The 19,210-nt window shown below is 34.0% G+C and overlaps 2 protein-coding genes across 4 annotated transcripts; both read right to left on the reverse strand.

Moving 5' to 3' along the window:
- Positions 1–1,092: 1,092 nt before the first annotated feature.
- LOC107900890 (mediator of RNA polymerase II transcription subunit 2) lies at positions 1,093–1,850 on the reverse strand. The gene is made up of 3 exons (XM_016826651.2): positions 1,626–1,850; positions 1,478–1,539; positions 1,093–1,393 (listed from the first exon to the last, which is right to left on the reverse strand). Exons 1-3 carry the CDS (start codon positions 1,681–1,683, stop codon positions 1,265–1,267), a joined length of 249 nt encoding a protein of 82 aa, XP_016682140.1. The 5' UTR covers positions 1,684–1,850; the 3' UTR covers positions 1,093–1,264.
- A 441-nt stretch (positions 1,851–2,291) lies between these two features.
- Positions 2,292–4,860, reverse strand: LOC107900888 (uncharacterized). 3 transcript variants are annotated; one of them, XM_041098294.1, is made up of 4 exons: positions 4,562–4,833; positions 4,043–4,097; positions 3,124–3,405; positions 2,292–2,875 (listed from the first exon to the last, which is right to left on the reverse strand). In XM_041098294.1, exons 1-4 carry the CDS (start codon positions 4,727–4,729, stop codon positions 2,820–2,822), a joined length of 561 nt encoding a protein of 186 aa, XP_040954228.1. In that variant the 5' UTR covers positions 4,730–4,833; the 3' UTR covers positions 2,292–2,819. The 3 variants fall into 3 exon arrangements, with proteins under 3 accessions (XP_040954228.1, XP_040954229.1, XP_016682138.1); XM_041098295.1 differs by having other exon boundaries at positions 2,292–2,867; positions 4,562–4,831; XM_016826649.2 differs by lacking the exon at positions 2,292–2,875 and having other exon boundaries at positions 2,898–3,405; positions 4,562–4,860.
- Between the last annotated feature and the right edge of the window lie 14,350 nt (positions 4,861–19,210).

Raw genomic sequence — 19,210 nt, forward strand, 5'->3', positions numbered from 1 at the left:
TTGTTTCAAATGGTGAAATTAGGCATATGGTCGGCAGGTCCAGACATTTTAGTACCAATGTCAAGACAAGTTGCTTTGGTTTTTTCTTATTACCAAACTTGACTTTTGAAAAGTTTCACATTTCACCTAACCTGCAGACACAACAATAGTAGCAGAGCAAGTTGTTTAGAAAAAATTCCGAAGACTAGACTGGTCGATGATGAAATGGACTTCAAACCCTTCTTTTTTCTAGTTTGTGAAGGCAGAGCTGTGGACTCTACGTGATGGGCTTCCCTTGGAAAAAAATGCGAACATCAAAGAAAATAGGTATGCGGATGCCCTCGCCTGTCGCGGATGCAAACTCTACTTTTGTTTGTATGCTTTTCCCATTGAATGTTTGATCCCTTTGATCCAAGCCGACTCCGAAGGGCATGTTACGTATCGAATTGTTCCTTAATCTATGAATGGTCCTTTCTCAAACCAAAAAACAAGGAGCAAAAAAGTTCATCTAAAGCTCAAACCCATTTGATCAGAGGCACGTTAATGTGTCTTGGCTAAACTTTTTCATTAGATGTCCTTTCCTAGTAAGAAAGACAACAATATGAAACTCTATACCATTCAATATTTGACCATTCAACAATGAAGTATGAACTATGAAAAAACCAGACCACCCACCCTAAATCTTATGCCAAATAACTAAAAACCCATGCAAGATTGCAACTGAACCGATGGCTTGATTTACCCCATCTACCCATTACTAACAATGCAAACATGCAAAGCAATTTCCTATCTTTCCAAATTTATTCATCAAATGTCAACAGTATTTCCCAAAATTTCCATCATTGGCCACAGCATAGATCATAAAACTCTTTAACAAAAACATTACATTTGACTTGCTGTTAAACGAAAAGGGTAAGCTACCATGCCAAGTTGAACTTCATCAAACAGCTAGCGAAATTTACTAAAACCTTAATATAAACATTCATAAGTATTGCCATCCTCTTTAACGCACTGTTGCACACTAGCACTTAAACAACCATCAATGGAAGCAATTATATTGTCTCACTTTCCATGTACTCCAAACTGATATACATTTTTAACTAAGAAAATTGATTTGCTAAAATAGATTCATTAACCAATATTATGCTGTCATACCCAAAAAGATTCTCATTTCTCAAGCTAACATATGCATTCATCTCAATAATCAAAATTTAACAGAAATAAAAAGAAGAAGAAGAAGAAGAGGATATTGAATATTCCCTCTAAAATTACATAACCATGAAGCTCATTTGTCAAGCTCCATTGCTTGAGCTGCTTTAGCTTTAGCAACTTCAGTTAACTTGGTCTTCAATTTTCTTTTCCCTACTTGAAACCCACTTCCACCTTTCTTCTTTTTCTTCTCACTACCATCAACCTAATTAACATTACAGATTTATTCATGATATAAGTCCTTAAATAAATAAAGTTTATTAACAAATGAAAGAATAAAAGGCTTTACCTTCATCTTATTCTTCTTCGCTTGAAGCTTCTTAACCTTCTTTTCTTTCTCTTCTCTCTCCCCTAATTCGACAAGACAAACACAAAATCATAAATCACTGAAAAGAAAACCCAAAGGAGAAAGGGGAAATAATTGAAGAAATTCGTACTTTGGAGATCGAATTCGTGCTGCTTTTTCCTACGAGATAAATTATTCTTCTTCGACATATTCCTTTGTAGGCACCGCCTCCAATTTCACTGCTCTTCCTCTTCTGTGCTTAAACCTAACCCTAACCTTTATCTGGGTGGTTTTTTTTTTCTTTTAATTCTTTATTTGGTTTTTAGGACATGGAGGGTTTTGTACTTCTTTTTTTTGGCGTTTTCGCCTCTTAAATTTTCTAGTTTCTCACTATTGCCTTCTAACCTTTTGTTCTTTCGCGAAAATTGGTAACTTTTGGGCCTGACATTATGGCCATTGACCACCGTTGGGTCCATTTGAATGGGTTGGGGCTGAGATTATCTTTGATAAGAATGGCAATGAGATGAAAATCAACATCAAGGGCAGTAATAATATGATTATGAATTAAGTTTGTATAAAATTTAAGGTTTATATTTTCACCCAAATCAAGATTAAGTACATATAATATTGATACTATAAATTAACCCAACCTAGACTTGACTTGACCTAATCAATGAACACTAATATTTTGTGTTTATATGATATTGATATTATGGATTAGCTGATACAACATATAAACATTAATATTCTGTGTCTAATTACTTTGCAATTTACGTATTTACTCCATTCATATAACTAATGAGGAACTTTTTGAGGATAACAACGAAACGAGCATCTGTAATTTTTTACTTCGTTAAAAGTAATACATTGTGAAAAACTCTTCCCCTAAACGCTTCTCCTCCTTCACTCTTCCTTGGTCTTACCCTTTTGCGCTTCCTTGGTGGCCAGTGGGCGACCCATCATCGCCCCCTCCATGCTGGCCTTCTCCCAAACTCCCTTTTCTCTCTTTCTTCCATATCTCCCCATTTACCCCTCCTCTCCCTTTCTTCTCCCTCCATTTCCTCCTCTCCCTTTCCTTGTTGGTTGTCGGATGTCTCCTTTGCCTCCGCTTGTTTTTTTCCGGCTTAAAGAGGACTTTTTGGAGAAATAATATCTTGGCCTTGTGTAGGCCCTCAACTTTTCTTGGTGGGAGACCTGATCGAGGCCATCGCCTCTTCAAAGGATGCGAGATTTTGTCATCCTCTATATCTTAAGATGTAAGGATACGACAAGTTTTCTTGGTCTACTACTGGACTTTCGATCAAGCAATCGTACCGATTCTTTACATTATGTTTAACTATGGACTTTACTTGTTCCTTTGTCCCAGGGGCTTTCCAGCCTTTATTTCTTTATTCTGTAATGCTATTAATAAAAAAGATCAGTATCGAGCAATGCAAAAAATCATACATACGTACATACGTCTTGAAACCCTAATAAGCACGTTTCACTACAATCATTTGATGTTAATATTAAGGTAGAGCTCCAAAAGCATTTACTGTTAAAGTCATTATTTAGCCAACAATACATATCAGAAACACGTCACTCACCTAAACTTGCTTGAGCACTACGAAATAATTCCTTGGTTACTCCATAATAGACTGATTTGTTACCTGTAAAGGTGATAAAGTTCCACCCGAATGCTGATCCCCCAACAATATATGACCCGGGAGCTTCACCATTTTCGGATTGTTGTTTATCTAAGACACTACTTGACCGAAAAGCATTGTTTTCGGAAGATATTGCCGGCTTAACAAGTTGTGGCTGCTCTTCTGGGTTCTGCTTCATTCCAGATTCACTTGGCACTGGTTGGTTTACTGCTGCATTATTACATTTCTCTATGGGAACTGTTTCAGCCATTACCTGCTTGTATAACTCCACCAAAAGCTTCATATCTGCAGATTGTAAATCACGAATTCAAAACAACATTAAACCCAAATTGTAAATCAGACATAAATACATGATGCCACCTTAAGAGAATGGATGCTTATGAAAGAAGAGATTCAAGACATAGGGATATTAAAACCCATTAATAATTTATGCCAAACTTGGGAATAAACTATTTATATGTGAAAGTTAGGGCAGGCCTGCCCTGATGATACTCTGTTTCTCAACTATTTTCTCAATATCTAACTAGGGTTGGTAGCGGGTTAGATATTAATATCCAAATATTATCTGAATACGTGGGTATCCAAACTTGCACCATCCACTACCATGCCATCCTTATGGTCTAATCTAACAGGTTGGTTAAACAAGTCAAATAGGGCTCAGAGTAGTAGGCTAACTCGAATTGGAGTTATGCAACATTTTGTGACTTTACATAAAATTTAGTGATTCAACAGGAAATATTCGAAGTTAATCATAGCTAATAAATGAAAAACAAACTAACAATATGAATCATCCCTTTCCTTTCCGATATCCTAAGCAAATAGATAGCAATAAAGATCAAATCCATGCATGACAACAGTTTACAACAATTACAGAGCCAACAGTTTCAAAACTTAACAGTGTGTGTGTGTGTCATTCGCTTACTTTCTTTAATTTCGTTGGCAGCCTTAGAATTTCGAAAATCAGGCGTACGAAGAACCTTCAAGAAACATAAAAAAGTCCATAACATATATCAATTAAATGCCCTGTGAATATAAAGCTATGTGAAGATAAAAATAATTCAAACATGCATTCCAGGTTGATGAAGCTATTTCAATTTTCAAGCACGGTTAATTCTTGAGTGAGAATAGCCAAGCAACAAAATAAAACGAAAACAATCACACTGTATATGACTATACAAGTTCACACTAGAGAATCATCCCTTTACATTGTCCAGTCTAATCAAACAAATATTGAACTACTGGTCAAGATTTAAACTTGAACAACTATTCCATCAGTTAAAATTACATTAAAGAAATCATTTATGAATTCAAATCAGACTTTGAAGAATTACAACCCAATTATACCGAAACTTGATCAACAGAAGGTTTTTCTTTTTATGCCAAAAGCAGCAAAAGGAAAAATGAAACCCAGAAAGAAAAGGGAAGTGATTTGGAAATTTACATCGATGAAATGAGGGCGAAGATCTTTGAGAAGACGTCGCATCTTGAAAAACTTGGAGTTTTTGAAGTCGTTGCAGTTGTCTAGAGATCTTTTCTTGCTAGGTAGCTGTTGCGGAGGATTTGGATCTTGGGTCGATGGTGCATTCTTGGTTGATTTTACCTCTTCCATTTCTGAGTTCAAATAATTCAGGACTGCGTTTTTATTTCATCATTGGAGACTCTGGAGTGAGGAGTGAACCGCACTTTGTGTTTATCAAAAAAATAAAACTTACATTGAGAACAGGTAAAAGGGAAGGGCGTGTTTGGTCAGGCTAACTTAACCAAAATAAAGGGTTAATTTCTTAAAATACCCTCAAAATATAAGTTAAGCTTTAAATTAATCCTTAAACTTTAAAACATACCAATTAAATTATAGGTAAACTGCAAAAGTAGTCACTTTTATTTGTCTCAGGTTACATTTTAGTCACTTATGTTTGAAATGTTACATTTTAGTCACTTACGTTATCATGTTGCAACATTTTAGTCACTCAGCGTTAATTGTCGTTAACGGTGTAACAGTAAGCTGATCTGGCACGTTAAATCATCATTTCAAACAAAAATTTTAGGTTAAGTTATACATTAGGTCCTTATATTTTTTTCATTTTGAGCTATTTAATTTTTCTTTCATGCTCTTTGAACTTTCCCTTTTTTTTTTCCATTCTCTTCTCCTTCTATTTTTCTCCCTTCTCTATTTCTTTTAACGTACTTTTTCTATGTTTTCCATTTGCTAAAACTAGTACTTATACTTTTTTTGCACAATTTAAATTGGGTAGATCAATCAAAGAGAGTGAGAAGCAAAAAAAAATAGAAAATAAAGAAAAAAAAAGGAAAGTTAAAAGAATATAAAAGAACAAAATTAAATTGCTCAAAACGAAAACCTAAAATTTTTATTTGAAATGATGATTTAACGTGCCACATCAGCTTACCGTTAACGATAATTAAAGGCTCAGTGACTAAAATGTTACAACATGTTAGCGTAAGTGGCTAAAACGTAACATTTCAAAGATAAGTGACTAAAATATAACATGAGGTAAACAAAAGTGACTATTTTAATAGTTTACCCTTAAATTATTTCATTAAAGTATTGTTCCAATCAGATTTTTTTAATCTACTCATTAATTTCAGCGTTAAATATCAACTTGGATGAATTTGACATGTTTAAAAATATTTATTTATTTTCTATGTATTTAAAATAAGAGTCATGTCAGATCAAAGCATATTAATCCAAATATGTTTAAAATAAGAGTGCTAGATAAAAATTGACATTTGACTAACAAAAAAGAAAACTTGTCTTCGAAGGTGGTGACATGGAGGATGCTAATTGTCTTTCTACTATGTTTTGATTCTAAAGGAGTGGAATCCTAAGCTTATTTCACAATACCATTTCATTAGTCTTCTTTTTGTTGTTTTCAAGGTACTCAACCTTCTTAAGTTTCTTAATTGTAGATACTCAGTCGAGCTTCATTCCAAGGAGGTTTATTTTTTATAATATCATTATTACTTAAGATGTGTTGTATTCTTTTAAGTGGAAGAAAAGTAGTGTGGAATGGATGATGCTAAAGATTGGTCTTGAGAAGGTTAAGATAAGAATTTATCAATGACATTTTCCATGAATCTCATGTGCCCCTTAAGATGTTTGATGCCCTAGTTAATAGTTGGAGACGCAGTAAACCTCATATTTTCTAGAATGGGGCTATGTATGTCTAGGAAGTTTATGCCTTCAAAGGGAGTCCATCAAGGAGATCCCTATCGCTATTTGTTTGTTCTCTATATGGAACATTTGTAAGAAAATATAATATCGTATGTAGTATTAATATGTCAGTAACAATGATAATGCAATACAATATAGTAACAATAACACAACAAAATACTTGTAATCGGACAGAGTTAAAAATTAGAAAAAGAATTTTGTTGAGGCATGTATGAACAGTTTCCTTAAGATAGATTCAAGCTCTCCTCGGTGCTTTAAGTAAAGTGGATGTCTGTGTCCTAAGATACAATAACAAACGATTACAGTAGTAACACAACAACAGTGATCAGTGGAACACAATCTTGCCTTTCTCTATCACCAGAAGAAATAAATTTAAAATGAATTTTTGATATTGATGGTTTTTGATGATGTGTTTTTGGAATCTACTAACTTGGTTTTATATAGAGGAGAGGAAATGAATGAAGAGATTTAGACCAATTCATGAAGATTTTTGTTGAAAAATTAATAGATATAAGTGAATAAAGACAATGAATGAAAAAAATGCAATATTAAACCAAGAGATACAATTGTTTAATTTGAGCATCAATTTATCATTCATCACTTAACAATTATTTTCCAACAATCCCCCACATAAATGAAATTGATGGATCAACAAGACTCAAAAACTCAAAGAGGTGATATATTCTACGTTTGATATTTGTATAGGATAGGTAGGCACCTTTGAACCTTCCCTTGTGAAAGTATATTTATTTTACTAGCTAACCAGTAGACGAGATGTCCTTGAACTATTTTGCCGTTTGTGTAAACGATGATATTCCTCAAGCAAATACCTCAGTGGCAAGATTTTTAGTTCTCATGGGTATGTTCATATGGCTGTGAACATCCTCCTAGTTCTACAAGAGCTTAGAGAAGTATGCCCCAATAGTCTCCTTGAAGCAGCCCCACTTCAATCTCACATAGGTGACTTATGTTGTTCATTTCACCGAAATAGAGAATGGTCATTAAAAGCATGGCTTAACCTTTTCCACATTTTAATCATTGTTTTCATCATAGGAATAGACTCAGGATAAGAACCCTTACGGTGACCTCACTACCTCTATGCAAGTAGGTTGTCCCATTGAACCTAGATCTTAGGATCTCTAGTCAACTAGGTTGGGTTTTCTTTCACATAGCGCCTTAAATATTCATGGGTTTTAGTCTCATTACTTTTGATGTTTTATCAACTTGATCTCGGTTTAACTCTTTGGTTAGCAGATCCGCAGTATTATCTTTTGATCTTACAAAATTAATAGAGATAACTTCAGTTAAGATCAGTTGTCTAACGGTATTGTGTCGACGATGCATGTGTCTCAACTTACCATTATACATTACGTTTTGTGCTCTACCAATTGTTTCTTGGTTATCACAATATATGCCTATTGTGAGAACATGCTTTGGTCATTCAGGAATATCCTCTAAAAAGTTTCGTAGCCATTCTGCCTTTTCTCTAGATTTTTCTAGAGCTACAAACTCAAATTCCATTGTGGATCTGGTTATAATTGTTTTCCTTGAGGATTTCCATGACACAGCTCTTCTTCCCAATGTGAAAATATAACCACTTATGCCTTTGGTATCTTGAATATCAGATATCCAACTGGCATTAGAGAATCTATTTAAACTGCTTACAGTAAACAATAGTAGGTCTAGTGCAACTCATAAGGTACATTAGAGGATCTATGGAATAATGTAATCTGTAGTTCCGAGTATATCTGAGATATTTCAGTACCCTCACAATCGTTTTCTAGTGGTTCTCCCTTGGATTGCTTGTGAATCTACTTAAACTACTTACAGTGAAAACAATAGCAGGTCTAGTGCAACTCATAAGGTACATTAAACTACCTATGACTCTTGCATATTCCCATTGGTTAACACGTTCACCTTTTTTTTTTGGACAAATGTTGACTTATATCTATCAGAGTTCTAGCTACACCAAAATCATCCTTGCCAACTTTCTATAGAATCTTGTCTACGTAGTGTGATTGAGTCAATACGAGACCTTTAGATGACCTTTTGATTTGGATGCCCAAAATCACGTCAGCAAGTCTCATATCTTTCATGTCAAATCTTGAATTTAACAAGTTTTTGGTATGTTTTACCATTTCATTGTTACTTCCAACAATGAGTATGTCATCAACATATAGACATAGAATTACATATCCATCAACAGTGGTTTTGACATACACATATTTTTCACACTCATTAATTTTAAATCCATTTGATATCATGACACTGTCAAACTTTCAATGCCACTGCTTTGGTGCTTGCTTAAGTCCATACAAAGACTTCACCAATCTACAGACTTTTGTTTCTTGCCCTAGAGCTACATGACACCCAAGTTGTTCCATGTAAATCTCCTCATCAAGATCTCTATTTAGAGAAGTTGTGTAACACCCCCTAACCCCAAACCGTCACCGAAATAGGGTTCTGAGGCATTACAGAACATTCGATCAATTTACGAGCAATTCACAAGTAAATAACAAACATATAAAAATTAAATCATAAAATCCCTTTTAATCGAGGTTAAATCACATATTAAAAATGGAACGGGACTTGTTCGAGTACTCCAAATTTTTATTTTTATTTTTTAAAAACTCAATATATCCCCTTTATAAACATCTAACATTCCCTACAATTTTCAAACAACAACCAATCCAAAATCAATGGCACAACCAAAAACAATTTAAACTTAAATATACCTAAATCATGACCAATTTATTAACATAGTAATTTAATAACTAAACATTCATAATATCATTCAAAATTAACTAACAACTCCATTCATTTTCCATTCTAACTTAATCCCAAATTATATAATATATAATCTTTACCATTTTATTAAACTAATATCAAAATATGGTATACCTTTTTTACAACCAACATTACTAGCATGTCTATATAACCTATACAACTCCTAGTACATGCCACTTTCAATTAAGGGAGAAAGCATCACCAAAATTTATGCTGGAGTCGAGATCATTCAGGTGCTAGACCGGGACTCTTGACTTCTACTGACCTGTGTACAGAAATAACCGTACGATGAGTATTTTATACTCAGTGGTATTACCATAATTCAAACTACAATAACCATAATAAAATATAAATATCAAGTATATAACAATTGATTTTCTCTTACATTAATTCATTCTTAAACTATATTGGTATTAACAATACACTTTTAACTATGCATCAATTTTAATCATATGTCATAACTTTAATTACATTTACTACATGAACATTTAGATCATGTTTTCCATTTCCAAATTCAATTTCAATCCACAATTCTTTTTTCTCATTTCTTTCAATATTTTCAATATTAAGATCAATTAGATTCATATAAATTTCCCATTTCAGTTATTCACCCTATTAACAATCTGGACTTTGGCGGATACATGGATTCCAACCCAAACACACCAGTACGACACATTGTGCCTAAAACAGTACATAGTACCTGATTAGTATACGACACACGTGGTGCCTGAAATATGACACATAAAGTGCCTGATATACGACACATAAAGTACCTGATATACGACACATAAAGTGCCTGATCGGCAAGGCAATAAATCTCGTACTCTTCCAAATCCTATGGCATACTAATTATATCCAACTCAGCCCAACTAGTTAATAGGGTATTTCAATTTCATAATCCAATTTTCACTTTTATTTCAAGAATTCATTTGCAATATCAATTATACTTTTCCACTCACTAATCAAAACACAATTCAATACCAACACATACTTTTCTCATTCAATTTAATTTTCCAAATTCAATTTATTAAAGTCACTTACCTTATTATTTGCTTACCATACACATAATTTAAATTTAACATTAAATAATAAATAATTTGAATTATAGTAATACAAACCGTAAATCTTCCGTTTTAGTCCTCGATAGCTTTCTCCTTTCTTTTTGATGCCAATGCCTCCGGTACTTTATTAGCTAAAAAAAACAATTATACTATTAATTAAAACACTAATTATAATAAATAATTGAATTTCTAATCAATTCCTACCTTATTCCCAATTTAATCCTAACTAAGTTCACTTACTTTTCTAATTCAATTCACACTCTATTTCTATTCAAATTTCATCCAAACTCAAATTTAACTATTAAATTTCCAGCATATTTTCCTAATTTTGAATTTTCCTCAATTTTAGTCCCTAAAACATAAAACTTATAGCTTACTTCACAATTTAATCCTTTTATCAATTCTAACTTGAATTTCATTCATTTAAATCTCTAATTCATCTTTTTCTTCAACATAAACTATACTTGAAAACCTATGAACTTACAAAATATCAACTTAATTCCATCAAAACCTTGTTTTAAAACTTCTAAAACGTCAAATTTAAGAGAAAAAGACTTAATTTAACTTACTGATTAAACTTCAAGTTTCAAATCCCTAGTTTTCCCTTTTATTTTTCTTTCCTATTCTTTCTTCCCCTATTCAAATGGCTTCTTGTTCTTTTTGTTTCTTTTAATTCTTTTCTTTCTTTAGTTTCTTTTATTTACTTTATTTTATTTACTTTATTGTTTTAATTACTTAATAATTAATATAATACCAATATAAAATATCTTATGCTTAAATGTTAAGTAAACCAATTATTTAATTACATTTCTACATATTTATATTATTACATGTCGAAACTATTTTTTTAAACGGGTCGAATTTTATTTTGAAAATGAAAACAAACACGGGAGTCATCACCAATCCTTTTTGATGAGGTATGATCGGGTCACCTCAAAATATGTATATTTTTAATAAACGGTTTGATTTATTAAAACAACGTTTTTTTGGTCTACGAAATTCAGAAAGACGGGTTCGAGAGTCGATTACGCACGAGGAAGGGTTGGCACCCTTGTAACGCCCAAAATTTGTACCTAGTTGATTATTTAATGTCTTAATGTTGAAAGTTAAAAATTTGGATGAGACTTAAAACACAATCCGTTTATTAAAATTACCTAAAAGAATTTAAAATGGGCATATTTCATGTCAATCAAGAGAAAGAATTATACCCCGTGAGTTAGGATATAATCTTAAATCCCAAAACGAGAAATAACACCGAAAATTTTATTTATTTTTAGAAATTTTTTATTATCTCAGTTTTAGAAAAGAAATCATATTCCATAAGTTGGAAAACGATCTTTTTTAATTCCCGAGATAATAATGAAATATTTATGTTTAAAAGGGTTCATGTATTCTAATTTATTGAGAAAGTCGAAACCCCGTAAGTTAGGGCACGTTTTCTCGAAGCTCCAAGAAACGAAACATTGCCTTATTTTCGAAAATTTGTTTTGAATGATAACGGGTGTAACATTTCAACGATGTGTATTTATCTTATTCGGGCGTAATACAAAATGAATAAGTATGTTTAAACACAATGCATGTTATAGTGATAATGAAATAATATTGAACGGCTATGTAGGTATAATATTAGAATGATAAATAATAAATAAGGGAGTACTATAATAACAGTAATGTAATAATAATATTACTATTAATAATCACATCATCATAATAATAAAATAGATAAGGTGTCCTAAAATAAAAATAAAAGAAATGGAAGATGCATGATTGAAAAGATAAATACGTATGAGATGAAAATTACCAAAAATAATAAAAAGAAATAATAAAATACCAAGAAAAACAGAATAATAAAAAATAAAATAATAATGACAACAACAATAAATAAATAAATACATATGTACTCATAAGAGAGTATATACAATCTAATTTTTGAGTATATATAAAAATAAAGAAATAATAAAAAAGTGAATAGATAATAAAAAACAGTTTGTAAAAAGGTTGAACTTAAATAAGCAATGATTAAATTGAAACTTAAATGAATTTTGGGGTAAAAATCGTAAATGATAAACTAATCCAATAAAACGGAATAAGGGACCAAAATGATATGCGCGAAGAAACGCAGGGATTAAATGAGAAATTATCCTATTAGGACACGCGTCATTCCCAGGGGGGTCAACATACGAAGGACTAAATCGAAAGAAAATTAAAATCAAGTGATAAAATAAAAAATAAAAAATGGACGGTATTGAAAACCATTCAATAAGCGGAAGGACAAGGTAGCAATTATACCCTAGTCACAAAACACGCGGATCCTCTGGGTAAATGGGTCGAGTCACGGGTCAAAGGCCAAAACGACCACGTTTTGGTCTCTGAACCCAACTCTCAAAACGACGCCGAGCACCGGCCCAAAGTCTCTCAGCCCCTCTCTCCCTCTCCGGGCACCGGTCCAAAGTCCGGCCATTGGCCACCGCATTGGCTGCCGGTCACTGGCGACAACATCGCCTATGCGGTGGCCAGAAAAAGCCAAAGCCGCCCCTTTTGCTCCTCTTTACGAAGAACCCCGCTTTTGGCTCAAAAACATTGAGATTTTGGCAAAAATCAGGCCAAAAATGAGAAAACCCTTCGATTTTCTCTTCCTTTCGGCGACTGAGGTAAGTGAAAACCCTTTTTTGTTTTATGTTCTGTATGTATGTGTCTAAAATGATTCAGAGAAAGAAAGAAATAATAAAATCAAGGCAAAAAAATATCACCTTTAAGATCTCAGATTCTAATATTTAGAAATTCTGATTGTTTTTGTATTTCTTTTTTTCTCTAAAAAGGGGGGGATTTTACAATATGTTTTTGTGGCCTTTATAGCCACAGATATATTATTTTTATTACTGCTTCTCTGCTACTGTTTGTTCTCCTTTCTTTGCTTTGTTTGCAGGTATTCTTTTGGCCTTTTTGCAGGCGCTGGAGGTCAACGGAAAGGAAACCTACCATTTTGGTGCAAGGGGACCAGGCCTCGGGCTATGGACGCGCTGCGGAAGCACGTGGGCAGCAGAGGGAGCGGCGCAAGGCATTAGGGTTTCTGTTTTCTCCTGAAAATAGTTTAGGTTGTAGGCTAGGGTTTTTTAGTTATTTTGAGTCACATGGGCCTCTTGTAATTTGGGTTATATCTGGATTTTGTTATTTATTTTTGGGTTGTAAGCCCGATCAAATTTGGGCATTTACATTACACTTGTATAAATTTTGTACCATACATTTGTCAATTATCTTATTTATTTAATAAAAAATCTATTTAACAACAAATAACAATATTACAAATGTACATATATATTTTATTCATAAATGTACAATATCATCTATACCATGCACTTGTATTAAATCATTACCATACATTTGTCTTTATTTTCATAATATAATAATTATTACAATTTATAATTTAATAATAAACCTTAATAACTATTAATTAAATATCATGTAATATCTTCAATTCAATCAACTTATGCTGCCTCATATTTATGAATTGGCTTAATTGTCATTTTGGCCCTTTATACTTTCTTTTAATCTATAATTCAACTTTTACACCTTATTCTATTTAGTCATTTTTCCTAATTTCTCTTAATTAAACTAAATTCATCTAATTAAAAATTAATTAGACACATTACTAGACTCATAATTACTCTTAGTAATTATTTACGGACTCGGTTTACTAAGACGGAGGCCCAATATTACACTTTTTCGATGCCCATGAATTTTGGGTCATTACAAGTTGTCTTAACATTCATTTGATGAACTTCTAGATTTCGCAAAGCGGTAATAGCAAGTATCATCCTTATAGAAGTTCTTCTTGATACAGGAGAATATGTATCAAAGTAATCAATGCCTTCATTTTGTCTATAACCTTTTATAACCAATCTAGCCTTGTACTTATCAATTGTTCCATCAGCTTTTATTTTTCATTTGAAAATCCATTTAGAATTTAGTGGTTTAATTCCCTGAGGTAGATCCACTAATTCCCACATATGATTTTTCATGATGGAATCAATTTCACTATTGATAACATCTTTCCAAAATATACTTTCAGATGAGCATATAGCTTCACTATAAGTTTGAGGTCCAGTCTCTAGCATATAAGTTAGAAAATCTAATCTAAAAGATTTTTTCACCCTTATCCTTTTACTTCTTCTTGGCTCTGCCTCGACTTCAACTTCTTGTTGAAAGTCTTGACTATCAATAACCTCTAAAGTTCATTTTGTTGAACTTGACCCATCTTCCTTAGTCTTATAAGGGAATATATTTTCAAAGAATAAGGCATTTTCAAAGAACTTGGCCGTGCGTGCCATACAGCTTGGACACATAGGCGTGTCCGAGGCCGTGTGAAGACTGGGCTCACTTTTTAAATTGCACACAGCCAGAAAGAGTCAACACGGGCATGTGACATGGCGTGTGGCCTAACATGGGCCTCTACACGATCATGTCACCTATTTTAACCTAAAACCTTAATTTTTTCCTTTCCAAATTGTCTTGTCTTCTTCTTCATCTTTTCCCCTAGCCACTGCACACCCAACCCCTCACCATTCCAACCACCATTTTTCCTTTGCCCCTTCTTTCTCCCCCATCGTCGAACACCCACCTCATCTCCTCCCTCTTTGAGCCCCTACCCCTCCTCTCTTTGAACTACACACCACCATCGCGCCCTTTCCCCCTCTCCCTTTCTCCCTTGTAACTCTGGCCACCCCCTTCCATTCCATCCATCCTTCCCCTCCTTTCCTCCTTCCCCCTCTTTTTCCTTCCCCCACTTTTTCCTTCCCCCTTACCGAACAAGCCCCCTTTCTCTCCTTCGAAACAGTTCCCCCCCCGCGACCAGCCCCTTCCCCCCACCATTTGCATTCAACCTCGTTTGTCGCTGCACTAACCGCCAATAGCTTCGGTCACCACTCCATTGTTTGCCCTTCCCTCTTTTAATTTAATTAATTATTTATTTATTTTATTTTATTTTATTTTTATTTTTCTAGTTATTATTTTTAGTATTATTATTATTTTATTTCGTATCATTACTGTTATTGGTTTTGTTTTGTTTAGGTTTCATTATTGTTAGTTATTTTATTAATAAGCATTGATTATTTTTATTTCACATATCTTTATTATATTAGTATTGTTTTTATCATGCTAAGTGTTGGTGAATTTCTTTTTAGGTTGGTTGTTCGGTATTGTGGTTTAAGTTTTCACTTCGATTCGGTCTCTATAGTGCCGTCTATTGGCCTCGAATAGTTGTTTACTTTAATATGTTGTTTATGTTATTTTTTTTGGTTATCTGATTTGTGCTTTTATCCTTTATTTTAGGAACATCATGACAAACACACGAAACAAGTCTAAGGTCGCCATCCCCGCTTCTAAAAACTGGAAGACTTTCGGCGCGACCTCCTTCTCGGGCGCTTTTGTCGATGCCCGCCATCCATTCTTACGATTTCCACAAGGTTCCCAAGAGGACCTATTTCAACAGCTCTGGTAGAGGTCATTCGACTTAGGCTGCTGTATTGATTGGGCAGTTTTAAAGCAGGTCCAACTAGCTGATCGAGTCTGCGCCATCATTGCTACAGCTCCATGGGATAGGTTTTTTGCCATCATTGAGCTCACCTACTTAGAGCTAAATTTGGAGTTTTGTTCGACATTTCTCCTACAACAGGTGATGACGACCCATGACGAGCTAGGCACCATTACTTTCAAACTCGGTGGTACAACGATTCATATGAGCGTCCCACAGTTCGGAGCTGCATTGGGACTCTACACTACAGAATTCATGGGTGTTAATAGGTTTCTCTGATTATACCAGCATGTCTACTACTCGCTATCTCTTTGCTAGGTAGACCTCACGGCGACTACAACGTCTTATGACCCGATTCGTTCGAAGGTGACTTCTCTTCCTCTAGCATTGCGCTACAATCATGCCATATTGGCTTACACATTGACCAGTAGGAGAGAGAGCACCGAAGTCATCGGTACTGTTGACACCATTTTTTGGATGAAAACGGGGTCGACTTGGGTTTTGAAAAATGAAACGGGAGTCGCCACCAATCCTTTTTACGAGGTGTGATTGGATCACCTCGAAAAGGGGTTGTTTTTAAAAACGGTTTGATTTTATTAAAACAACAAGTTTGGTCCACGGAATTTGGAAAAACGGGTTCGGGAGTCGGTTACGCACGAGGAAGGATTAGCACCCTCGATACGCCCAAAATTGGTACCTAGTTGATTACTTAATGTCTTAATGTCGAAAATTGAAAACTTTGAAGAATTTTAAAACTACGATCCTTGTATTAAAACGTTGAAAATTTTCAGGAAAAGGGGGATATTTTACGTTATTCGAGAAAGAGAATCATATCCAGTAAGTTAGGACACAATGTCTCGAATTCCCGATACGCGAATGAAAAAATGCTTATTTAAAAGATATTTAACTATCTTGGATTAAAAAAGGGATCACAACCACTAAGTTAGGACACGATCCTTTTTTAATTCCCGATATCGTTTAAAACTTGAGTTTGAAAATATTCAAGTGTTTAGATTTATTGTGAAAATCGACACCCAATAAGTTAGGGAACGACTTTCTCAAATTTAAATACAAAATATTGTATTTATTAATTTTTAGAAAAATCCTAATTTCGGGAAAGCAACGTGTCATATCCAATGCATTAGGACACAACATATTGAATTCCCGATAATGAGCCTTTTATTATTTTAAAAAGAGTAATCTCGATTATTTAGGTTCAATGAAGAAAATCGAAACCCAATACGTTAGGGCTCGATTCTCTCAAAGATCCCAAATATCGAGTATTAATTTTATTTTTAAAATTTTCCTTTTCAAGAATCTGAGTAAAAATAAATATAATGGATAAATAAATAAGTAAATGAGTAAATGAATAAATGAATCAAGCAAATAAAATTATAAAAACGAAAGAAATGTATGGATGTACACGTGTATGTATATATATATTATAAGACATAATAAGCAATGTAAATAAGCATGCATGTATATATTTATGAAAATTAGAAGGTATGTACATGGGTATGTATACAAATTATGTATTATAAACGTATAAGCATATAAATATGTATACACGTACTTATGAAGATTAAAAATATACACATAGATATATATAATTGCATATGTAAATTATAATTGCATATGTAAATTAATTATAATATAAAAAACATAAGTATATATATAAGAAAAAAAATATAAAGATAAATTTAATAACCTTTAAAGGTATACATATATATGTTACGAAAATATGTGCGTGTATATAATATATATATATAACAAACTTTTTAGAAAAGAAAGAAAAATAAAATAAATAAATAAATAAAACATAAATGAAATAAGGATAATAATAATATTACTAATAGAATAATAAAATAATCTAAAGCTTAAATATATATATGCGTATATATAAGTAATTAAAATAATAATAATAATAATAATAATAAAAGATGATAACACATTAAAATAGTGAAGAAAATAATAAAAATGCTAAAAAAGGGACTAAATCGAAGTAAAAGCCAACAAAAGGGGACGAAATCGAAATAAAGAAGACAAGAGGGACTAAATTGTAACGTGCGCTGAAAGAGGGGAGACCAACAGGGTAAATAAACCAAAGCCCCAAAACGTTGCGTTGTAATGGACCAAATTGCAATGCGTTGCTAAAACAGGGGGATTGCACGTGCAAATATCCCCTTTTTAGAAAACACGCAGATACTCCCCCCAGGGTCGGGTCACCGCGCGGGTCAAGGCCAAAACGACGCCGTTTTGGGGGCCACTGAGAAAGACCTCAAACGGCGTCGTTTCTGATTCAATATAAGCAAAAACAAACCCTAAGCTAAACAGTTTTCTGCCACTTTGGAGGCCAAGGCCGCAAGGCTCAAAGGGGAGACCTCTCACCTTTCGCTAGACTCCGATTACGGCGGAGTTAGCGGAGGCGCGGCCACCAGGTAAGTTGGCTTCTCAATGTCTTTCTTTTATTATTTTTTTATATACGGTGAATAATAGAAAACAAGAACAAAAGAGAAAATCCAAAGAAAAATAAACAATCGGAGAAAAAAAATAAAAAAGAATCACCTTCCGAAACTCAAGAAGAACTTTGTTTTTTTTCTTTCTATTGATATTGCGTTTTTTTTACAGAATGCCTTTCCCCCCTTTTACAGATTTCGTTTTAATGGTCTATATAGCTGAAAATGAAGAAAAAATAAAAAGTTCAGAAAAATCTCCTATTCTTTTGTATTTTTCCTTGCTGTTGTCTGCCTTTATTGCGTTGTTGCTCTGTGCAGGTACGTCGTCTTTGTTGCAGGTGTCGCTGGAGTGAGGCCGTAAGTTGACGTGGCACGGCTCGACGCGAGGGCAAAGGCTCGGAGGCGCACGTGGGGAGGCCACACATGGGGGCTTGTGGCGGCTGAGATCTTAGAAACCCTAGGGTTTCTGCTTGTTTCAATTCTGGGCTAGGGGTATCGGGCCACTGTAATTGGGCCGCTTGGGTTTAGGCTAGTTGGGCTATCTGGACTGTTTAATTGTTTTTCATTTGGTTTGGGCTCCGGGCAAAATTTGGGCCCTACAGCTGCCCCTCTTTGCTCATTATCGTGTAACGAGGATAGAGCAAAGACTAAAGAGGACCAATTTTGACCAGTCGTGCTTGGACCTCGGTGCTCTTTTTCTTCAAGTGGCCTCACTCCATCCTACTGCATCATCAGAGGTATTGGAATAGGTACTTCGATCCACTCCACCGCAACGTCGGGGAGACAGGATTCGTAACTCGTAGCTTCTAAAGGAACAAAATTTGCTATCTCTAGTCGGCAAGATTTGATGCGATCTGCTCTACTGCAACTTCAGAGAGATAAGATCTATTACTTTAATCCGCTCCACTACAACTTCAGGGAGATAGGATTATCGACTTTAATCTGCTCCACTACAACCTCAGGGAGATAAGATTTGCTTCTTCAGTCTGCCCCACTGTGACTTCAGGGGTATAAGACTTGTAATTTTCAACCTATTCCACTACTGGTCAGGGACATAGGACTTATG

This window comes from Gossypium hirsutum, chromosome D08, assembly GCF_007990345.1.
Source record: "Gossypium hirsutum isolate 1008001.06 chromosome D08, Gossypium_hirsutum_v2.1, whole genome shotgun sequence".
Classification (NCBI taxonomy): domain Eukaryota; kingdom Viridiplantae; phylum Streptophyta; class Magnoliopsida; order Malvales; family Malvaceae; genus Gossypium; species Gossypium hirsutum.